The sequence below is a fragment of the Lygodium microphyllum genome, chromosome 30 (genome assembly GCF_053477565.2).
Source record: "Lygodium microphyllum isolate KBCC chromosome 30, Lygodium_microphyllum_v1.1.10, whole genome shotgun sequence".
In the NCBI taxonomy this organism is placed as follows: domain Eukaryota; kingdom Viridiplantae; phylum Streptophyta; class Polypodiopsida; order Schizaeales; family Lygodiaceae; genus Lygodium; species Lygodium microphyllum.
In genome coordinates, this window is record NC_141164.1 from 27,687,414 (window position 1) to 27,712,305 (window position 24,892).

General features: G+C 45.4%; 1 protein-coding gene across 3 annotated transcripts in view; it reads left to right on the forward strand.

Moving 5' to 3' along the window:
- The window catches only part of LOC148009646 (HEAT repeat-containing protein), a 74,072-nt gene that overhangs the window by 32,028 nt on the left and 17,152 nt on the right, over positions 1 to 24,892 (forward strand). For all 3 annotated transcript variants that reach the window (XM_087673254.1, XM_087673253.1, XM_087673252.1), the window contains exons 12-15: positions 22,695 to 22,933; positions 23,010 to 23,127; positions 23,202 to 23,334; positions 23,444 to 23,648. In XM_087673254.1, coding sequence (XP_087529380.1) covers positions 22,695 to 22,933; positions 23,010 to 23,127; positions 23,202 to 23,334; positions 23,444 to 23,648 — 695 coding nt within the window. The remainder of the gene's footprint in view (positions 1 to 22,694; positions 22,934 to 23,009; positions 23,128 to 23,201; positions 23,335 to 23,443; positions 23,649 to 24,892) is intronic.

Consider the following 24,892-nt stretch of genomic DNA (forward strand, 5'->3'; position numbering starts at 1 on the left):
AAAAAAAGAAAAAAGAAAAAAAGAAGAGAACAGAATTGTGGCATTGTTAGTGGGTCGCTAGTTACTAGAATTGGGGAATGGGGAACTCTGAACGGGAATAGGGAACAACATAGGAACAAGAAGACCCAATTCCAAGAATTGCTTTTTTTTGGGGGGGGAGGGGGGGATGATATTAAAATTGGGGAGGAGGGGGGGTATTAAAATTGTTTTTTTTTTGGGGGGGTGGGGAATGGGATATTGAAATTGAGAAATTTTCATAATTCTAAGGTAAACGCTTCACAAGTATTCAAAGGATGTTGAAAGCATAACTTTAAAGATCAAATTGCACTTCTAAAAAGAAATGAGTAGTGTACCATATATTGAGACCACTCAATGATGCAAAAGTACAAACTACATAAAAAAGAGTTGAATAAAGTAAGGCTTGGGTCATACATAATTCAATTATCTTCACACAGAGAGAGAGAGAGAGAGAGAGAGAGAGAGAGAGAGAGAGAGAGAGAGAGAGAGAGAGAGAGAGAGAGAGAGAGAGAGAGAGAGAGAGGTGTTCTGTTTTTCTTAGCTGACCTGATGGTTTGATGTAAATATTGCCATTTAATCCAATTATCTTCGAGAGAGAGAGAGAGAGAGAGAGAGAGAGAGAGAGAGAGAGAGAGAGAGAGAGAGAGAGAGAGATGCGTCACCTATGCTCCGGCACAGGAGGCCCCCCAGCCACCTAATGTTTTGAATAAAGGTAAACAACAGGTCGGGGGTTTGGATTCCCGTAGTAATAACTGGCAAGAGGCACGTCCTAAAAAAGGGAAAAAGTTGGATGCAGGCCTGGCGGACTCTGGACCTACAGTTTCACAGGATCCCGTGCGCACGTATATGCGCAGGAAAGAAATGTTCTCTTCAGAGCATGCTGCGCGTTCTATGCTTCCTTCTGCCCCTCGTCATCAGTCTACAAGGAAAGTATATACAGAAGGTCCCAAGGGCCCACCTGCGAAGCTAGCCTTTGATACGAGAGGTAATGTGATTACACCCTGGGATCGTCGTTATCCCCGTTCCACTTCCAAGGCAGTGGATATTCCCTCTACCTCTAAAGCGGGCCGCCAGAATTCTTTTGCAGTGTTAGCCGACTTTCTGGATGAAGGTGTCCTGGACGTTCTCGCGGAAAAGGTGAAATCGAGGCAATAGGTGCCTCGTTCCTGATCCTCTTTTTTGAAGATATATGAAAATAGCCACGTGGAATGTGCGAGGCATTTGTTCTCGTCATAAGCAATATGCCATGTGGACTGTCTTGCGTGAGAACTAGTGGGATGTCTTGTGTGCGGTTGAGCACAAGAGTCACGGTGAAGCAGGAAAAGTTGTGGATTGCCATGGGTTTCACCTGTTTTATGCAGGGACACATGCGATGCACTATTTTGGCGTGCTTATGATTGTTCATGAGAAATATCAGCCTGTTCTTATAAAAAATGATGTACAGGGCCGCTTTGTGGTAATAGAAGTTTTATTTGAAGGAGAGATCTTATGGTTGCTGGGCCTCTATGCTCCGAATGACCCTGCATCTAGACGGGATCTTTGGAAGACTTTGCAGAGCTCCATGTCACTTGGCAGAAGGGGTTTTTTGATGGGGGATTTCAGTGTGTGTGTTGACTCTTCTTAGTCCACTTCAGGCCATTCGGTAATGGATGCTCCGGAAAGTCGGGTGTGGAATGACTTTGCTCTTCACACACTTAAGCAAGATCTCTGGTCCTGGCTCCACCCTTCTTCTTCAGGGTTTACTTTTCATTCCGCTCAATATGCAACTACCTGGTCGCGGTTGGACCGAATGTATATCATGTAGGGGGATGATTTTCTTCCCGAGATGCTGGAAATGAAAGTCTTGCAACAATATGCCTTGTCGGACCATTTCCCTCTCCAGCTTGAGATGCTTGCGCAACCGATTGCACCTTTTATGCAGTGGCTAGAAAGACTCCCGTTACGTTTCAACTCGTCCTATTTGCAGCATCCAATCTTTCAGGGCTATATGCAGCAATTAATTGAGAGATTTCTATTGGACTTCGCCGCTGAGGGCTTGGCTTCTTTTGCACGGCTGCTCTCTAATGTGCAGCGGGTTGCTCGGCAGTATGGGATCCATCATGCCTCTATTTCTCGCCGGCGCCGACACGCAGTGGAGAACTTACTAGCGTTGGTTTGGTCGCTGCTGGTGGACACCCCAGATGATGAATTTCTGCTGTCACTGGCAATGCGTTTGATTGATCTTATTCAAGTATTTCAGTTAAAATCTTATCAGCAGGCCAAAATGCACAACTTCACCGACACATTGCAAGATAGTGCTTGTCAGACTCATAAGTTCTTTCGCGCATTGCATGCTTCTCCTGCTTGAGAAAATATGACTAGACTCCAGGATTTAGAAGGTCGCATGGTCACTGATCCGCAGACCATTGTCAATATGTCCAGGAATTACTTTCAGGATCTTCTTGGTTCTTCTCCGTCGCCTTCTAACCAGGTTACGCATGCGCGTTCCGTTTTCTATGATCTGGTCCGCCAGCAGGTTCCACTTGATATGCAAGCAACGTTGGAGGCAGATATTAGTGAGGAGGAGGTTATGGATGTTTTGTTACACCTGCCTAAGGATAAAAGCCCTGGATGGGATGGTCTCACCAATGAATTCTTTGAGAGCTTCGCCACCCAACTGGTGAAGCCACTGGTGGCTTTGTTTCAGCAGGTTTGGGAAACAGGGGTGATGCCTTCCTCATGGAAAGAAGGCCTTATCAAGTTGCTTCCAAAGGTTCCTTCGCCGTCAAGGTTGCAACACTGGAGGCCAATTTCTTTGATGGGTTCAATGTACAAAATCTTTTCCAAAGTGCTGGCGAATCGGCTTCACAAGCACCTTCCAGCTATTGTGCATCCTCTTCAATACGGTTTCATTAAGGGCCGCAACATTCTGCATAATATTTTGAATGTGCAAATGGCTATTGACTATGCGAGGCACTCCAGTCAAGAAGTGGTATTGATTCAACTGGATCTGGAAAAGGCTTTTGACTATTTGGACTGGTCTTTCATTGTAGAACTTATGTCCGCTATGGGTTTTGGTCCTCGGATGTCCTGATTGATCTACACCATTAGTGTTGCGGCTTCTTCGCGCGTCATGCTCAATGGTGGGGTTACAGAGCCATTTGTCCTTGCACGCTCAGTGAGACAGGGTTGCCCTTTGAGTCCTCTCTTCTTTGCCCTAGCAACCCACCCGGTTCTTTCAATGTTATCTTCAATGGCAGCTTCTGCTCAGCTGGCCGGATTGTCGCTTCCTTTGGGACAACACTTTATTAGCCAATCACTGGCTGATGATAGCTTTATGATTTTGCGTGCGGACAAGGACAACATTCGCAAGGCATTAGATGTTTGGACGCTCTTTGGTCATGCTTCTGGTCTTTGCATCAATGCCTTTAAATCAGCCATTCTCAGTTGCACGGATTCTGATTTACAGTCATTGGGCTAGCAGGGTCAAGTTGTTCCCCGTGGCTCCATTGTCAGGCATCTTGGATACCCATTGGGGGTTGATGTTCGGCCAAAGGAACTGCTGGAGTGGATTTCACAGAAATTGACAGCTAAGTTTATGTATTGGAAGTCGCAAGCTGTTAGCAGAGTATTTGTTAGCTCATGTGTGAGTCTGAGCTTGATCTGGGCTGGGCATTTTTTATTAGGTATTTTAGGTATTTTTCTGGTGTGGCATTTTATGCCATTGGGGCATTTTATGCACCAGTCGGCCAGCATTAAATGCTGTCCGACCAGCATTATTGCTCCCCACTTTTTCAGCCTATTTATACTCAGTGGCTCCTCCTCAGTCAGTCACTTCATCTTCACCATCTGCAGACTCTGTGGAGAGAGGAGCCAGTGCCAGTGCCCACGCAGCCAGTGACTCATTGTTGTATGCGACTGTCTCGTGTTCAGATATATGGATTCCATTTCCCGTGCATACATCTGAGTTCTCATCTGTATCGTGTTCTTTCTTTTCTCTTTTTGTCTTGTGTTTCAGCAGTTTATTTCAGCACATGTTTATGCTTCCACCGCTGCTCCACTTCTGACATGGTATCAGTTTTCAGGATTTGTGTTTCTGCTGTGTTTTATTGCTGATTTCAGGACTGTTTTGTACCCTTGCTGATCAGACGACTGCTGTCCCAGCTAGGCGACCTGTTTTGGGGCTGTTTTCAGCCTGCGTTTTTTGCAGTTTTGCCATCGCCTGCTGCCTCTGCACCCTCTGCTGCCTGCGTTTTTCATCTGCAGCTGCTGGCGACAGTTTTCTACCTGTTTTCTCCAGTTTACAGCCTGCGTTTTGCTGATTCAGCATCTCTCGTGGCTGGGTGACTGTTCCTTCAGGCCGTTTTTGCTGTTTTTGGCAGTTTTTGACTGATTTTTTGACTTTCTGTAGCAGATTTTGTCTTCTATTGATCAGATTTTGGGTTCTATTGCATGTGAACCCTCTTTTTCTGTAGTCTGTGCTTGTGTTTTGGCTGTGTTTCCTCTCTAAATTCCATCTCTTCTCTACTTCTCTTCTTATCCTCTCCATATGGCTCCTCCGTGCACTTCCACTGATGATAAGTTACATGGACTTGATTATCTCACATGGAGTGCTGTCATGAAAGCTTGGTTTGTGCATCTCGTTGGGACGGTCCTCTACAAGCTCCCCCCGGAGTTTGATGGAGTGGCCAATGCTTTGCGGGCGCAGACATCAACGACTCCTGTCAGTTTTACACATATGACCTCGATGCTTCTTGAGCATGAGGCATCCTTGAGATTACAGGGGCGGCTTTCGGCACATTATGGAGGTGAGGCTTATGTAGCTTCAAAGAGGGGTGACGGGAAGAAGAAGTCGAAGGCCCAGTGTTACCACTGTGGCAAGAAGGGACATTTGCGGAAGGACTGCAAGAAGTTAGCGGCTTCCAGGAAGGAGCAGCAGAAGAAGAAGCGGGATGTTGACTCTACCGATGAGTCCTCTCCTTCATTAGACTCCGACTCAGATCCTCCGCCCAAGGTGAAGTCCAAGGCGCGGAAGGGATCCTCTTCTTCGGATCGCGGGAAGGGCTTGGTGGCCCCTTCCTCGGCTGCTTTCTAGTGGTGGTGATGAGGTTATCCCTCACGACTCTCTTGTGCCAGAGAGGGAGTGTGAGCGGGTGTTCAGATGGGGCAGCCGCGCCTCATCTATATTTTTATACAGGTGCACAAGTTCCAGAGAGGGACGTCCCTGACGCATCGGCTTCAGTCTGGCGGAATCAAATCCTGGAGCTGGGATTGACATCCAGGTTCATGATGAGCTGGTTCTCTGACAGAGGGCGGGAGGCTTTCGTCTAGAGCTCACATGAGGGGACACTTTGGCGGTCTGGCCAAAGGCAGGGAATTCATGGTCACCTATGTTCAGAGGCATTTTTGACAGGATGGTCTTGTATGCTACTGCGAGACATTGGTGATGGACACAGAGACATGCTATGATCTTCTCTATTTTCAGGTGTTTGGTACGATCGACATCGACATTAGGTTCTCTCCGAGGCACCTTGGTGGTGGCTTGATCACCCACTGCTTGGGTATCCATGGTTCTACTTGGTGGTTCTATGTTATATAGTTTCTGATCCCTTTTCATTGTACTATTGTATTGTATCAGATCACTCATGATCCGAGAGAGGGTGTTAGCAGAGTATTTGTCAGCTCATGTGTGACTCTGAGCTTGATCTGGGCTGGGCATTTTTTATTAGGTATTTTAGGTATTTTTCTGGTTTGGCATTTTATGCCATTGGGGCATTTTATGCACCAGTCGGCTAGCATTAAATGCTGTCCGACCAGCATTATTGCTCCCCACTTTTTCAGCCTATTTATACTCAGTGGCTCCTCCTCAGTCAGTCACTTCATCTTCACCATCTGCAGACTCTGTGGAGAGAGGAGCCAGTGCCAGTGCCCACGCAGCCAGTGACTCACTGTTGTATGCGACTGTCTCGTGTTCAGATATATGGATTCCATTTCCCGTGCATACATCTGAGTTCTCATCTGTATCATGTTCTTTCTTTTCTCTTTTTGTCTTGTGTTTCAGCAGTTTATTTCAGCACATGTTTATGCTTCCACCGCTGCTCCACTTCTGACACAAGCGTGGCCATTCCATGTCCGCCTCAAAGTGGCGCAGACAATTATGCTGCCGATGCTCACATACTTCTTACCATTGCTGCCGTGGACGCCTACTACTTTGAAGGCTCTCACTCGCCCCATTCGTTTCATGTTATGGAAGAAGGATTCTTTGCACGCAGGTATTTCGTGGATTTCATGGTCACATACATGCACCCCCAAACGTCTGGGTGGGGGGGCTATTTTGGATGCTGAAACTCATATGCGGGCTCTTCGTTGGTCTCTTTTTCGCACGCTGTGTGTGGATCATCACCCATGGACCATTATAGCCCGCTATTTTCTTGAGGACAGCGGGCTCCGGCATGGTAATACACGACTTCGGTGCTCCTGGTGGCATGTCCTTAATGTTGACTCTCGATTTTCCAGTCCCTCTTCCTCTCTGTTACTGCACTTGGTCGGCTCTTGGAAAGTGGTGCTCCAAAAGGCCCGTTGGCATCTAGTGGGGGACCGCTTGCATACTAACTCCTTTCAGCTGGAATTGTTGGCAGTATCGAGATTGCTTTCATGGGAAGACAAACATCAGCTCAGACCGAGATTTAACCGCATGGCCCGTTTAGGTGTGACTTCGATTGCGGATGCTACCCTTGCCACTCGCAATGTCCTCGCATCGTTTCGGACTGCTAGGAGACTTTTCAGGATCCCGCGCGGATACCGTGGTTTATGGGAACAGCTTTTGTCGGAGCTTCAGGGTAGGCAACCCTTTCCTGCCCTGGCTGTGGATCGTCCTTGGCAGGACTGGGACCTTGCAGGCCGCTTGAGTCTGGAAAAGGCTTCTGCTAATCAGGTGTATCATCTTCTGATTAAAGATCACCATTGGCTGGCTGTGAAAGCTAATACTGTGTGGGGATTGCGGAAATCTGAGTCATGGTGGAAGGCTACTGTGATGGAAGGCTGGTTGAATAAGACCCCTTTCAAATGTAAGGTCTTTCTTTGGCGCGTCATGATTGGTGGTCTCCCTCTTGCTTCGGCCCTTTCCAAGCGTTGCATCTCGAACGGCAATTGTTTCTTCTGTACCACTACTGTAGAATCGGCCCGACATCGATTTATTTCTTGCCCGCTCGCCAAGAATATCTGGTCGTTCTTGTCACAGGTTTGGCGCGCAGTGGTGGGATCCTCACTAACCCCTTTCGATTGGGTTTTTGTGCGCCCAAAATACCCCACACCGCCCCAATTGCATATGAAGATCTTATTCCACTTCTTCAGATACTGGGGATGCTGGCACACTTGGACCACTCGGAATGCCTTTCTTTTTGATTCGGCATCTAATGTACCGAGACACCTTGCCCGGCTTAAAGGTCTTTTGCATTGGCAGATAGATCTTATTCGGCATTCGGACTTGCTCCCTTGGGAGGACCTGCTTCCCTGGCATATGGCAATTTCCTTTGGGTCTTTGCCATGATTTGTGTAACTTTTTCGTAGCCTAGTATTGGGTTTTTACACACGTTGGCTTAGGGCCCTTGTGTATTTTGTAATCATGTAAACTTGTACCTTTTTTCGTAATTCATACAATTACCTTTTACGAAAAAAAAAAGATGTGCGTCGCCTGTGCCCCATCGCCATTGCTTGTTGCCCCGTCGCCTGTGCCACGTCATCGTCGTTTGCAGCCCTGTCGCTGTCACCCGCAGGCCCGTCGCCTGCATCTGGAGGCCCGTCGGCTGCGTCCCCCGCCCTGCTGTGGCCCGCCTGACGACCTGCGGGCTCTACGCCTGGTTGTCGCCTGTCCGCCTTGTGCGTCAGGATTCCTGCCGTCGCCGTCGGACCTGGGCCTTGTGGACTGTTGCCTGATCCCTGCCCTGATGCGCTTCTGCCGCCGAGTGTCCAGCCCTGCCGTCGTCTGCCAGCCCTACGTTTCGCCCTCCTGTACCTGCACTGTTAGGGTTGTGCCTTGCCACACGCATTATCGGGACAGACAGGTAACACATAGGTTCCATCGACTGTGCTTTAGAATACGCCTCTGGACAGCGCCTCTGTACAGGAGAGAGAGAGAGAGAGAGAGAGAGAGAGAGAGAGAGAGAGAGAGAGAGAGAGAGAGAGAGAGAGAGAGAGAGAGAGAGAGAGAGAGAGAGAGAGAGAGAGAGAGAGGCCTGCGTTCGTTTCTACCACCCATGAGCTCCTGGCTCTGCATCTGACCTGCACAAGCGGTGATTCAACATGGCTGGTCCGGATATGGCTTTTATCGACCAAACGGTGGCAGCCCTTGGTCCGGATTCTGATACAGAGGAACCAGAGAATATGGTTCCTTGCACAGAGGAGATGCCCCCTGGTCTTGATTTCTAGCCTGCGGGCAAACACACCAAGCATACTTCGGAAGCGACAATGTCAACATAATCATGAAGCTTTTTCTAACTCTGGAACTGAAGATGTGCTGGAAGCCACGGTGGACCCGAAAAATGTTTTGTGCTCATTTTCGGTGTTTTATGACCGTGGTGTTATACTCTTCTTCACTGGCAGGATCCCAGTGCTTTTCCATATTCGCCAGTGGCTGCACAATCTACTACAAGGGGAGTGTGTTGAGGAGATTTTTGTTGGGCCCCGAGGCTTCTATGAGGTGCTGTTGAAATCCGAGAAGCACTGTGCTGATCTCCTGTCTAAAGTGCCATTGTTCTTTGATCGCCGTTTGGTCCATGTTGTGCCATGGCACCTAATGGTAGATTTTCAACGCGTGCTTCAACGTGAATGCCCGGTGTGGGTTGAAGTGGAAAATTGTCCGGCTATCTATTGGCCACTATTAAAGGATGCCATGGCCGTTGTGGGCACTGTTCTGGTCCCCCCGAGCCTAAGGGCCATGAATCGTAACCGTTTGTGTATGTTATGGGACACTGCTAGGAAAAGGCCGGCTTGGTTACGTCTTAATTACTCTGGCATGCATCCTTTGCACTTTCGTTTGAAATCAGGCAACTTTGCAGGACATTGCTTTTCATGTGGGAAATTGGGGCATTTTATGGCCGAATGCCCAGAGAAACAACAGACTTCAGATGTTGAGCATGTTGCGCTGCCCATGGAAGATATGATGTGCGATGCTCCCTCGCAGGATGCCACCCAACCACCTGAAGTTTTGGATAAAGGTAAACAACATGTTTCAGGTTTGGATTCCCGTGGCAATGACTGGGTGGATGTACGTGCAAAAAAAGGTGAAAGGTTTGATGCTGGCCTAGCGGATACCGAGCCTAATGCTTCACAAGATTCCATGTGCACTTATATGCGCCGGAAAGAGATGCTGTCTTCAGAGCATCCTGCTCATCCTATGGTTTCTTCTGCACCTCGTAATCAATATACTAGGAAAGTATATTCAGACGGTCCAAAGGGCCCACCTGCTAAGTTGGCTTTTTGATACTAGAGGTAATGTGATTACCCCATGGGATCGTCGTTATCTCCGCTCCACCCCCAAGAGAGTGGATATTCCGTCTACCTCTAAAGCCGGCCGTCAGAACTCTTTTGCCATGTTAGCTGATTTTTTGGATGAGGGAGTCCTTGACATTCTAGCAGAAAAGGTTAAATCGAGGCAAGCTATGCCTCATTCCTGATTTTCTTTTTGAATACACATGAAGATAGCCACGTGGAATGTGTGAGGCATTTGTTCTCGCCATAAGCAACATGCCATGTGGACTGTAGTGCATGAGAATCAGTGAGATGTCTTGTGTGCTGTTGAGCACAAGAGTCACGGTGAAGCAGGAAAAGTTGTGGATTGCCATGGGTTTCGCTTGTTTTATGCAGGGACACATGCCATGCATTATTTTGGTGTGCTTATGATTGTACATGAGAAATATGAGCCTGTTCTTATTAAAAATGATGTACATGGCCGTTTTGTGGTGATTGAAGTTTTATTTGAAGGAGAGATCTTCTGGTTGCTGGGCCTCTATGCTCCAAATAACCCTTTAGCCTGCCAAGATCTTTGGAATACTTTGCAGGCCTCCTTGTCACTTGGCAGACGGGGTTTTTTGATGGAGGATTTTAATATGTGTGTTGATTCTTCATAGTCCACATTAGAGCATTCGGTGATGGACGCTCCGGAAAGTCGTGCATGGAATGCATTTGCTCTTGCTGCACTTAAGCAAGATCTCTGGTCTTGGTTACACCCTTCTTCTACAGGGTTTACTTTCCATTCTGCGCAGTATGCCACTACATGGTCGCGGTTGGACCGCATGTACATCATGCATGATGATGATTTTCTTCCTGAGATGATGGAAATGAAAGTGTTGCAGCAATGTGCCTTGTCGGACCATTTCCCTCTGCAGCTTGAGATACTTGCGCAACCCATTGCACCTTTTAAGCAATTCCTGGATAGACTCTCTTTGCGCTTCAACTCTTCTTTTTTGAAGCATTCAATCTTTCAGGGCTATATGCAGCAATTGATTGATAGATTTTTATTGGACTTCGCCGCTAAGGGCAATGCTTCTTTTGAACGATTGCTCTCTAATGTGCAGCGGGTTGCTCGGCAGTATGGGATCCATCATGCCTCTCTTTGTCGGCGGCGTCGGCATGCAACGGAGGACTTACTAGTTTTGGTTCGTTCTGTGTTGGGGGACACTCCAGATGATGTATTCTTGCTATCATTGGTGATAAGTTTGGCTGATCTTATTAAAGAGTTTCAGTTGAAATCTTATTAGTAGGCCAAATTGCAAAATTTGAATGAGAATTTGCAAGACAGTGCTTGTCAGACTCATTAGTTCTTTCGCGCTCTACATGCATCTCCTGCTCGAGAAAATATGACGAGACTACAGGATCCAGAAGGTCGAATGGTCATTGATCCCCAGACTATTGTGAATATGTGCAGGAATTATTTTATAGACCTTCTTGGTTCTTCTCCTTCACTCTCTGACCAAGTTACTCATGCACGTTCAGTTTTCTATGATTTTGTCCGCAATCAGGTTCCACTTGATATGCAAACTACTTTGGAGACATATTTGTGAGGCATAGATATTTGTGAGGCGGAGGTTATGGATGTTCTGTTACACCTGCCCAAGGATAAAAGTCCCGGTTGGGATGGTCTCACCAATGAATTCTTTGAGATTTCTGCTACCCAACTGGTGAAACCCTTAACGGCTATGTTTCAGTAGGTTTGGGAAATGGGGTTTATGCCTTCCTCATGGAAAGGTCTTATCAAACAGTTTCCAAAAGTCCCTTCGCCGTCAATGTTGAAACATTGGAGACCAATTTCTTTGATGGGTTGGATGTATAAAATCTTTTCCAAAGTGATGGCGAATCGGCTCCACAAGCATCTTCCGGCCATTGTGCATCCTCTTCAATATGGTTTCATTAAGGGCCGAAACATTCTGCACAATATCTTAAATGTGCAAATGGCCATTGATTATGCAAGGCACTCTAATCAGCAAGTGGTATTGATTCAGTTGGATCTGGAAAAGGCTTTTGATTATTTAGAATGGTCTTTCATTGTAGAACTTATGTCTACTATGGGCTTTGGTACTCGGATGTCCCGCTTGATCTACACCATTAGTATTGCGGCTTCTTCGCGAGTTATGCTAAATGGTGGTGTTACCGAGCCATTTGTCCTTGCACGCTCTGTGAGACAAGGTTGCCCTTTGAGTCCTCTCTTCTTTGCCCTTGCGACTCATCCGGTTCTTTCGATGTTATCTTCTATGGCAGCTTCTACTCAGTTGGCTGGATTGTCTCTTCCTTTTGGACAGCACTTCATTACTCAATCTTTGGCAGATAACAGCTTTATGATTCTGCGTGCGGACAAGGACAATCTTCGCAAAGCATTAGATGTTTGGATGCTCTTTGGTCATGCTTTTGGTCTTCATATCAATGCTTTTAAATCAGCCATTCTCAGTTGCACGGAGTCCGATTTACAATCATTGGGCTTGCAGGGACAGGTTGTTCCCTGTGGTTCCATTGTCAGGCATCTTGGGTACCCTTTGGGTCTTGATGTCGGCCAAAGCAACTACTAGAGTGGATTTCACAGAAACTGGCAGCTAAGTTTCTGTATTGGAAGTCACAGGCTTGGCCCTTCCATGTTCGCCTCAAAGTGGCTCAGATAATTATGTTACCAATGGTCACATATTTCTTGCCATTGCTGCCTCGGACTACTACTACTTTGAATGCTCTTACTCAGCACATTCGTTTCATGTTATGGAAGAAGGATTCCTTGCAGGCAGGCATTTCATGGATTTCTTGGTCGCATACATGTACCCCCAAACGCATGGGTTGTGGGGCTATTTTGGATGCCGAAACTCATATGCTGGCACTTCGTTGGTCTCTTTTTCATGCCATGTGCGTGGATCATCACCCGTGGGTCATTATAGTCCGTTATTTTCTCGAGGATCGCGGGCTTGTGCATGGTAATACACAAATTTGGAGCTCCTGGTGGCATGTTCTTAATGCAGAATCTCGGTTTTCTAGTCCTTCCTCATCCCTGCTTGTTCATTTGGTCTTCTGCTAGAAATTGGTTCTCCAGAAGGCGCGTTGGCATCCAGCGGAGGACCGCTTACATACTAACTCTTTTCAACTGGAATTGTTGGTAGCCTCGCGATTACTTTCTTGGGAAGGCAAACATGAGCTCAGACCAAAATTTAACCGCATGGCACGTTTGGGCTTGACTTCAGTTTGCAGATGCCACCCTTGCTAGTCGTAACATCTTGATATCCTTTCGTACAGCCAGGAGCCTTTTCAGAATCCCTCGTGGATACCGTGTTTATGGGAAGAACTTTTGTCAGTGCTCCAGAGTAGGCAACCCTTTCCTGCCCTTGCTTTGGATTGTCCTTGGTAGGACTGGGACCTTGCGGGTCGGTTGAATTTGGAAAAGGCCTCAGCTAACCAGGTGTATCATCTTCTGATTAAAGATCATCAATGGCTGGTTACTAAAGCTAATACTGTATGGGGACTGCGGAAATCTCAGTCATGGTGGAAGACAACTGTGATGGAGGGCTGGTTGAACAAGACACCTTTCAAATGCAAGGTCTTTCTTTGGAGGGTGATGATTGGTGGTCTGCCGCTTGCTTTAGCCCTCTCCAAGCGTCGAATCTCTAACAGCCATTGTTTCTTTTGCACCACTACTGTGGAATTGGCCCGTCATCGATTTATTTCGTGCCCTCTCGCTAAGAATATCTGGTCGCTCTTGTCAGCGGTCTGGTGCGTAGTGGTTGGCTTCTCGCTAAGCCCTTTTGATTGGGTTTTTGTTTGACCAAAATACCCCCCACCGGCACAGCCACATATGAAGATCTTGTTTCAGTTTCTTAGATACTGGGGATGCTGGCACAATTGGACCACTCGGAATGCCTTTCTTTTTGATTCGGCCTTTAATGTCCCGGCACATATTGTGAGGCTTAAAGGTCTCTTACATTGGTAGGTAGATCTCATTCGGCACTCTGGCTTACTCCCTCGGGAGGACTTACTTCCCTGGCATATGGCAATTTTCTCCGCGTCTTTGCCATGACTTTTGTAACTCTTTTGTAGTTTAGTATTGGGGTCTTTACACATGATGGCTTAGTGTCATCGTGTATCTTGTAATCAAGTAAACTTGTACCTTTTTTCATAATTAATACAATTACCTTTTACGGAAAAAAAAGAGAGAGTTGTATTAATGTCTACAAAAGGCCAAATCGGCCTATGAGATAGTAATAGAGAAATTTGAAGCTGAAGGAATTGTCATGTTTTCCAAATAGAATAAAGAAACCATAATCATAGTTATCAGGTACGATACCGTACAGTATGATAAAATATGGTACTAAATGGTACCTTAGGATTGTATAAGGTATGGTACGATAGTAGTACGAAAAAAAAATCATTTTGGGTATTTTGGACTAAAGATGATAGAATAAGTGTGTAAAGTCTAAAGAGCAATGCTATTAGAGTATATAAGATGTTTACTTGAGGGTAACATGCCAAAACCTCTATAGTATATGCCTTGTGTACAATATGTGCTACAACATACAAGTTACAAGTAAATAGATGGGATTGGATACATGATATATAAATGATCATACAAATAATAGAAGTGTAGGCTTGAGAGAGAGAGAGAGAGAGAGAGAGAGAGAGAGATGACGCGATGGCGGATCTGGCTCCCCTGTGACCTGGCGACGTGCCTCCTGGCCTACGCGCTGTGGGAGATCTCCCACCGGACCTGCGTGGAGCTCGTTCTGCCTTGACGTCCACGTCAAGCCTTCCGTCGAAATCTCGCCTGCTGAGCCTACTGAAGGAACGAGCCGTTAGTTGCCTGACAGTCGCCTGGACCTGCGCCTTCAGACAATCTCCTCCTGCGCCACACTGCAGATGCCCCCTGATTTCGAATGCCCTGCTGGTCTATGGTTCACCTGATCGAGCTCCTCCTGATCTGCACATGCGCCACGTTGCAGGAAACCCTAATCTTGATCGTCAACGAAAGGAAGCGTCATTTCAGCTCGACGAACCAGATTCTGATCCTGCCCATTTACTACTGTACTCTGTGCACTCTATGTGACTTTGCAGGCAGTCGTGTTGCTGCAGCCCTGCTGTAACCTGGATTTGCAGTTGTGCAAAATCTGCATAGAGAGAGAGAGAGAGAGAGAGAGAGAGAGAGAGAGAGAGAGAGAGAGAGGCCTGCATTCGTTTCTACCGCCCGTGAGCTCCTGGCTCTGCATCTGACCAGCACAAGTGGTGATACAACATGGCTGGTCTGGATATGGCTTTTATCGACCAAACGGTAGCAGCCCTTGGTCCGGATTCTGATATAGAGGAACCACAGGATATGTTTCCTTGCACATAGGAGATGCCTCTTGGTCGTGACGTCCAGCCTGCGGGCAAACACACCAAGCATACTTCGGAAGAGAGAATGGATCATCAGGAACGTTCTTATGCTCAGGTTGCCTCTGATTCTGCGGATTCTCAGGATGTTGACTGGGAGCATTTGCTGGAGTTTGCCAACACTCTGCTTGGCGATTATGTCCAACATAATCATGAAGCTTTTTTTGACTCTGGAACTGAAGATGTTCTGGAAGCCACGGTGGACCCGAAAAATGTCTTGTGCTCATTTTCGGTGTTTTATGACCGTGCTGTTATACTCTTCTTCACTGGCAGGATCCCAGTGCTTTTCCATATTCGCCAGTGGCTGCACAATCTACTACAAGGGGAGTGTGTTGAGGAGATTTTTGTTGGGTCCCGAGGCTTCTATGAGGTGCTGTTGAAATCTGAGAAGCACTGTGCTGATCTCCTGTCTAAAGTGCCATTGTTCTTTGATCGCCGTTTGGTCCATGTTGTGCCATGGCACCTAATGGCAGATTTTCAGTGCGTGCTTCAACGTGAATGCCCGGTGTGGGTTGAAGTGGAAAATTGTCCGGCTATCTATTGGCCATTGTTAAAGGATGCCATGGCCGTTGTGGGCACTGTTCTGGTCCCCCCGAGCCTAAGGGCCATGAATCGTAACCGTTTGTGTATGTTATGGGACACTGCTAGGAAAAGGCCGGCTTGGTTATGTCTTAATTGCTTTGGCATGCATCCTTTGCACTTTCGTTTGAAATGGGGCAACTTTGCAGGGCATTGCTTTTCGTGTGGAAAATTGGGGCATTTTATGGCCGAATGCCTAGAGAAGCAACCGACTTCAGATGTTGAGCATGTTGTGCTGCCCATGAAAGATATGGTGCTTGATGCTCCATCGCAGGATGCAACCCAGCCACTTAAAGTTTTGGATAAAGGTAAACAACATGTTTCAGGTTTGGATTTCCGTGGCAATGACTGGGTAAATGTACGTGCCAAAAAAGGTGAAAGGTTTGATGCTGGCATGGTGGATACTGGGCCTAATGCTTCATAGATTCCATGCACACTTATATGCGCAGGAAAGAAATGTTGTCTTCGGAGCACACTGCTCATACTATGGTTTCTTCTGCTCCCCGTAATCAGTCTACTCGGAAAGTATATACGGACGGTCCAAAGGGCCCACCTGCTAAGTTGGCTTTTGATACTAGAGGTAATGTGGTTACCCCATGGGATCGTCGTTATCCCTGTTCCATTCCCAAGACACTGGATATTCCGTCTATCTCTAAAGCTGGCCGTCAGAACTCTTTTGCCGTGTTAGCTAATTTTTTGGATGAGAGAGTCCTTGACATTCTAGCAGAAAAGGTTAAATCGAGGCAAGCTGTGCCTCGTTCTTGATTTTCTTTTTGAATACACATGAAGATAGCCACGTGGAATGTGCGAGGCATTTGTTCTCGCCATAAGCAACATGCCATGTGGACTGTAGTGCATGAGAATCAGTGGGATGTCTTGTGTGCTGTTGACCACAAGAGTCACGGTGAAGCAAGAAAAGTTGTGGATTGCCATGGGTTTCACTTGTTTTATGTAGGGACACATGCCATGCATTATTTTGGTGTGCTTATGATTGTACATGAGAAATATCAGCCTGTTCTTATTAAAAATGATGTACATGGCCGTTTTGTGGTGATTGAAGTTTTATTTGAAGGAGAGATCTTATGATTGCTGGGCCTCTATGCTCCGAATGACCCTTTAGCCCGTCGGGATCTTTGGAATACTTTGCAAGCCTCCTTGTCACTTGGTAGACGGGGTTTTTTGATGGGGGATTTTAATATGTGTGTTGATTCTTCACAGTCCACATTAGAGCATTCGGTGATGGACGCTCCGGAAAGTCGTGTGTGGAATGCGTTTGCTCTTGCTGTACTTAAGCAAGATCTTTGGTCTTGGCTACACCCTTTTTCTACAGGGTTTACTTTCCATTCTGCGCAGTATGCCACTACATGGTCGCGGTTGGACCGCATGTACATCATGTAGGATGATGATTTTCTTCTTGAGATGATGGAAATGAAAGTGTTGCGCCTTGTTGGATCATTTCCCTCTACAGCTTGAGATACTTGTGCAACCCATTGCACCTTTTAAGCAATTCCTGGATAGACTCCCTTTGCGCTTCAACTCTTCTTTTTTGAAGCTTCAATCTTTCAGGGATGTATGCAGCAATTGATTGATAGATTTTTATTGGACTTCGCCGCTGAGGGCAATGCTTCTTTTGAATGATTGCTCTCTAATGTGCAGCGGGTTGGTCGGCAGTATGGGATCCATCATGCCTCTCTTTGTCGGCGGCGTCGGCATGCAGCGGAGGACTTACTGGCTTTGGTTCGTTCTCTGCTGGGGGACACTCCAGATGATGTATTTCTGCTGTCACTGGCGATGCGTTTGGTTGATCTTATTAAAGCGTTTTAGTTGAAATCTTATTAGTAGGCCAAATTGCAAAATTTGACAGAGAATTTGCAAGATAGTGCTTGTCAGACTCATTAGTTATTTCGAGCTCTACATGCATCTCCTGCTCGAGAAAATATGACTAGACTTCAGGATCCAAAATGCCGAATGGTCGTTGATCCTCAGACTATTGTGAATATGTGCGGGAATTATTTTCTAGATCTTCTTGGTTCTTCTCCTTCACCTTCTGACCAAGTTACTCATGCACGCTCAGTTTTCTATGATCTGGTCCGCAATCAGGTTCCACTTGATATGCAATCTACTTTGGAGATAGATATTTGTGAGGCGGAGGTTACGGATGTTTTGTTACACCTGCCCAAGGATAAAAGTCCCGGTTGGGATGGTCTCACCAATGAATTCTTTGAGATTTCTGCTACTCAACTGGTGAAACCATTGACGTCTATGTTTCAGCAGGTTTGGGAAATGGGGTTCATGCCTTCCTCATGGAAAGAAGGTCTTATCAAACTGCTTCCAAAAGTCCCTTCGCCGTCAATGTTGAAAGATTGGAGACCAATTTCTTTGATGGGTTGGATGTATAAAATCTTTTCCAAAGTGATGGCGAATCGGCTCCACAAGCATCTTCCGGCCATTGTGCATCCTCTTCAATATGGTTTCATTAAGGGCCGAAACATTCTGCATAATATCTTAAATGTACAAATGGCTATTGACTATGCAAGGCACTCTAATTAGCAAGTGGTATTGGTTCAATTGGATCTGGAAAAGGCTTTTGATTATTTAGAATGGTCTTTCATTGCAGAACTTATGTCTACTATGGGCTTTGGTACTCGGATGTCCCGCTTGATCTATACCATTAGTGCTATGGCTTATTCGCGAGTTATGCTAAATGGTGGTGTTACTGAGCCATTTGTCCTTGCACGCTCTGTGAGACAGGGTTGCCCTTTGAGTCCCCTCTTCTTTGCCCTTGCGACTCATCCCTTCTATGGCAGCTTCTACTCAGTTGGCTGGATTGTCTCTTCCTTTTGGACAACACTTCATTACTCAATCTTTGGCTGATAACAGCTTTATGATTCTGCGTGCGGACAAGGACAATCTTCGCAAAGCATTAGATGTTTGGATGCTCTTTGGTCATGCGTCTGGTCTTCATATCAATGCTTTTAAATCAGCCATTCTCAGTTGCACGGAGTCCGATTTACGGTCATTGGGCTGGCAGGGACAGGTTGTTCCCTGTGGTTCCATTGTTAGGCATCTTGGGTATCCTTTGGGTCTTGATGTTCGGCCAAAGCAACTACTAGAGTGGATTTCACAGAAACTAGCAGCTAAGTTTCTGTATTGGAAGTCACATGCTTGGCCCTTCCATGTTCGCCTCAAAGTGGCTCAGACAATTATGTTGCCAATGGTCACATATTTCTTGCCATTGCTGCCTTGGACTACTACTACTTTGAATGCTCTTACTCAGCACATTCGTTTCATGTTATGGAAGAAGGATTCCTTGCAGACAGGCATTTCATGGATTTCTTGGTCCCATACATGTACCCCCAAACGCATGGGTGGTGGGGCTATTTTGGATGCCGAAACTCATATGCTAGCACTTCGTTGGTCTCTTTTTCGTGCCATGTGCGTGGATCATCACGCGTGGGTCGTTATAGCCCGTTATTTTCTCGAGGATCGCGGGCTTGTGCATGGTAATATACAAATTTGGAGCTCTTGGTGGCATGTTCTTAATGCAGAATCTCGGTTTTCTAGTCCTTCCTCATCCCTGCTTGCTCATTTGGTCTGCTCCTAGAAATTGGTTCTCCAGAAGACACGTTGGCATCCAGTGGAGGACCACTTACATACTAACTCTTTTCAACTGGAATTGTTGGCAGCCTCGCGATTACTTTCTTGGAAAGGCAAACATGAGCTTAGACCAAAATTTAACCGCATGGCACGTTTGGGCTTGACTTTAGTTGCAGATGCCACCCTTGCCAGTCGTAATGTCTTGATATCGTTTCGTATAGCCAGGAGGCTTTTCAGAATCCCTCATGGATATCGTGATTTATGAGAATAGCTTTTGTTAGTGCTCCAGAGTAGGCAACCCTTCCCTGCCCTTGCTTTGGATCGTACTTGGCAGGACTGGACCTTGCAGGTCGGTTGAATTTGGAGAAGGCCTCAGCTAACCAGGTGTATCATCTTCTGATTAAAGATCATCAATGGCTGGTTACTAAAGCTAATACTGTATGGGGATTGCGGAAATCTCAGTCATGGTGGAAGGCAACTGTGATGGAGGACTGGTTGAACAAGACACCTTTCAAATGCAAGGTCTTTCTTTGGAGGGTGATGATTGGTGGTCTTCCTCTTGCTTCAGCCCTTTCCAAGCGTCGAATCTCTAACGGCAATTGTTTCTTTTGCACCACTACTGTGGAATTGGCCCGTCATCGATTTATTTCTTGCCCTCTCGCTAAGAATATCTGGTCGCTCTTGTCAGCGGTTTGGCGAGCAGTGCTTGGTTTCTCGCTAAGCCCTTTTGGTTGGGTTTTTGTATGGCCAAAATACCCCACACCGGCACAGTCGCATATGAAGATCTTGTTTCAGTTTCTTAGATACTGGGGATGCTGACACAATTGGACCACTCGGAATGCCTTTCTTTTTGATTCGGCCTCTAATGTTCCGGGACATATTGCGAGGCTTAAAGGTCTCTTGCATTGGCAAATAGATCTCATTCGGCACTCTGACTTACTCCCTCGGGAGGACTTACTTCCTTGGCATATGGCAATTTCCTCTGCCTCCTTGCTATGATTTTTGTAACTCTTTTGTTGTTTAGTACTGAGATTTTACACACGATGGCTTAGAACCATCTTGTATCTTGTAATCATGAAAACTTGTACCTTTTTTTCGTAATTAATACAATTACCTTTTATGTGAGAGAGAGAGAGAGAGAGAGAGAGAGTGTGTGTGTGTGTGTGTGTGTTTATGAAAAAAAAGAGAGAGAGAGAGAGTGTGTGTGTGTGAAAGGTTGATGCTTGAAAAAAAAGAGGTTGGGGAGGGGTGTGGCAAAAGGTACTCTATTTTTTCGTGCAAAATCGTACTAACACATGCCGTACCGTATGGATCATATCGTAGTATATACAGAGACAACCTTGACCATAAAGGAAACATCTAGCTAGGAAAGAACAAATAATTGGAAATATTAAACAAAGCATTAGAGGTCAGATAGTGTAAGAACTTGTATGGGGATAAGTATCATTCCAAGACATCTCTCTATTCAATAGAGACACACAGAATTGTGGAGGTAGGGCTGCTCAATGGCTTGTCAGTGTTGTTTGGATCTGGTGGTGCCTCGAGCGGGAACATGGATTAGTAGGTTGTGGGCGGTGTACTTTACATCTTTGTTGGTTATGTAAAGGGTAACTCCTTGTGGAGTCAGTAAGAGTGTGTTGTCGTGGATTTGCAAGATACCTTCCTACAGACTTCAAGAGGTAATCTCTATGGCGACATCACTCCAAAAGAAAGAGTCCAAGGTAGTGCCGATCTGGGAAGTCCACCTTGGATAGTGACTGGAATCCCTTTGGGAATAGATGGTGGAAGTGGCCTCTGATCTCATAGCACCCTAGGATCCAACTTGTATATGAGACATGACACAAGCCACATTCACGAATATAAGGGGTTGGACATCAAACTCACCTCCTTGACATAGAGCCAAATGGGTTCACCCTCGAGCTTGGGAGCTAGTAGCACTCTAAATCATGATCACATCCCAAGGGTTGGCATCCCATATCACCAACCACACCATTCTGGTGTACGAATGTGTCAGCCCCAACAGGCCAAGAGTCCAAGAGTGGTGATCACACAATGAATATGCACAATAGGGCCTTGAGTGTTATAAATAGGACTTGGGTGCCCTAATCCCAAAGTATTCCTAGTGCATGGCACTGAGTCACTTCATAACCACTGTGACCAATGCTACTAGCACCCATTTGACCAATGAAATGTCCCCCTAGGATCCAACTTGCACAGTAGACATGACACAAGCCACATTCATGAATATAAGGGACTGGACATTAGATACCTCCTAGCCATAGAGCCAAAGGGGCTCACCCTCGAGCCTGAGAGCTAATAGCACTTCGGATGATGATCACATCCCGTGTGTTGGCATCTCATACCACCAACCCACAGCATCCCGATGTACAGATGTGTTGGCGAACATGCCAAGAGTCCAAGAGTGGTGATCACACAATGAATATGCAAAACAAGGCCTTGAGTCCTATAAATAGGACTTGGTTGTCCTAACCCTGAAGTGTCCCTAGTGCATATGCACTAAGTCACTTCATAACCACTATGACAAGTGCTACTAGCACCCATCCGAATGTCCAAGGATGTAACACCAAGTGTCCGATCTTGAATTCGGAAGATAAAATCCAGTGCTCTTCTCCTTTGACAATGTCAATAATCTGCCCTCTTGTTCTCCAAAGGCTCTACTAAACGATCAAACACACGGTAAAGACTGAGTTAGGGTGTCTTCTATCCTGTTGGGTCATTTGGGGTGTAAATGGCCAACAGTCAATGAGTGCTTCATCCACTCTCATAGAGACCCATGAGACTCTTTTGGAAACTAGGATGCCCTATTCTTGAAGCCAATGCTCACATACACAAATACAGCCATATGAGCATCCTTATGGAGAACACATGATAAAAACTGGTCAGAGGATTTGAAGAAGACAACTAATCTTGATGGAAAAGTTAGTCTACGTTTTCTCTAACAAGTCTTGTTCTAGAGACTAGAAGCACTTCCATGTTTACATGTAGTAGTTCTCTCAAGCAGCAGTATGCCACTGAAGCAAATGTAAATACTGAAACCTATTTAGTGAGACATCTTGAAACAATGTTTCAAGACTCACTATTTGAACTCGCTGAAATTTCAGACATCAGAAAATTTTGTTTGTTTGTTTTTTTTTGGGGGGTGGGGGTGGGGGGTTTTGTGGCTTCCACCAGAATCGACCAAAATTTGAAGGCCTGGTTTTGCCTTTCTAGTTTCTCAAAGCAGGCTTAATATCAGAATGAAAGAAGGGTAATAATCTTTAGGTGGGTTTGATTTCCCTTGACTTCAGGAAAAGTAAAGGGGGCAAACAGATGTTAGTCCCAAGTTGTGACTTCCTGCCTTTACAAGCTCAACTTTTGATGCGTGTACATATGTGGGTATACATATAAGCATGTTTTTAATTGTTGATACATATGGATATGTATGCATGTTTTTAATTGTATGTACATAATGATATATATGCATGCATGTGCTTGTACATGTTTTTTCCTATATTCTACATATTTGCTCAAATATGATTGTTGCGTAAAGTTATTATGTTATTTTTCAGCTGGGACAAAGGCTGTGCATTTCAAGCAGTTAGGCACTGACTTTATCAAATCCTATTTTCCAGAATTGTCCACCAGTTTCAGGAGTGGAAGGGTCTTTGGAAGCCTGCCTCCGTGTTTTGGGGGAGAGGGAACGCTGGAATGTGGATGTTTTGTTAAGGATGTTAATAGAGTTGTTTCCAGAAGTTTATGAGTTGGCAAAAATGACAAGCCCTTATGCCAATCAAGGTCCTATTGGTGAGACATCCAATGCACCTGAAGAGGAAAATTTCTTTACAGAAAAGCTGATTGAAAGCTATCTCAGGTGAGGTTCTTTTATCTGATCACACTATATGTATACTATTTCTAAAATCAACTATGATACTTAGATTTATATTCAGGAGCCAGGAGGAGTGGCCAGCTTTCGAATGGATTCATACAGATTGTTTGCCATTGTTGCTACAATTGGCATGTATGCTTCCATCCAGAGAAGATTCTCTGCGAACTCGGCTAACAAAGGTAAAGCTAAGCTATGAAACTCCCATCTTAAACATTATGCTAGATATTCATGGTGTTCTTGATTGAATCTCCAGCTGCTTTTAGCAATCATCAAGTGGTTTGGGAATCATTATCTCTCTATGATAATGGTACCAATCTTTCTTACTGCGGTTGGTGATGATGCTGATATTTCTAAGTTTCCTGTCAGTCTTGTTTCCCGTATCAAAGGTTAGAGGATAAACATGTTGCCATTACAATTTATCAAGGAGTTTTCCATCTTAGAATTTGCTTCATATTTTTGGCATCTCTAAGTATAAAAAGGTGTCCCTGTTTGCAGCTTTGAAGCCCAGAACAGACACAGATAAACGCTTGGCAATATTGTGTGTTCTTCCATTACTCTTAGCAGGAGTTTTAGGAGCACCTTCAATGCATGAACAGCTTGGTGAGTACTTGAGAGTTCTGGTGTTACAACATAGTTTGAAACATGGTTCAGTGACCTCAACGCATACTCCAGAGCTCATGGATGCTTTGAGATTCTTATGGTATGTTTTTCACACCATCTTTGTATGTTTCTAAGTAAATGCACATTGCAGTGGTACATTACTTTTCAATTGGATCAATAATGTTGTTCAGACCTGCTGTGTGAAGTGTTCTTATTCGGGTTGCTGTAGTAGGTAAGCTAGTTTTCCTATTTGGGGATGGTTTAGAACAGTGGCTGCCTTTCTTGACAAATCATGATGTGCATTGTGAAGTTTTTCGTTGTATTGTATCTAGTTCAAAATCAAAATTTCTCTTCAGACTTGCTTTGGATGAATGCTTATTGAAGGAGTTGAGAAGTCATAATCTTGGATCTCATACATTTTGTTTTATTCACCTGAGGACGGTCTCATAATTTTGTTTAGGGAGGTCATTGTCACATTATAAGGAGTTAACAAGTGTGAATCTTGGATCTCAAATGATATGTTTTATTCACGTGAGGGCAGTCTCAAAATTTTCATTGGGAAGGCCATTATCACAAGGGAACAGATGAATGAACTAGCAAGGCAGCCACAAGGAGAAAACGGTGGGGTAAGCATTTCTGTCTGAATGGTTTGAACTTCCACCATCTGTTGTAGCCTTGGTTGAAATGTCATGAGAATTAATTAGTTGGGGTAGGTGTAGATGCATTACAATTATAATGCTAGCCTTGATGGTGTAGCTCAAGATGGTATCCATCCCACATGTATCAAGTCCCAACAATCACTCAAATGGACATAGTTAGCATCTATGTTGATGTCTAGTGGGCAATCCTACTCTTTTCCAAAATATCCTGCTTATACTGGTTGCACTCTTGGAGTGCACATGACAATCACCTAGGTGTTGCATGTAATATCCACCCGACCATCTTCTAATGTTTTTCCATCCAGATATGCATCTCCTCACTTCTAGTCCCGGTCTCCTGCTCCATCCAACAATAGGTTTAGTGATAGGACTCGTTTCAATGAGTTGAATTATACAATGTGGTCTAACTTTGATGCAGCACATGTTGGATTTGCAGGACCTGTTGGACCTCATTCAAGGGCAGGAATTCCAATCTGGTTTTCATATGAGGTGATTTGATCCTAGAAGAACCATAGTGCCACAACCATTGTCGAGTTAATGCCGGATCTTATGTACGAATTCCACTCTCAAGTACAACACTGACTTTGCATCCAAGCATTGGGCATACTTCAGCGACTGCTAGGTGGCTTGCAATTGTACCCGTCACATAAACCACCGTGAGCTCAAAGCATTCAATATTATTGAG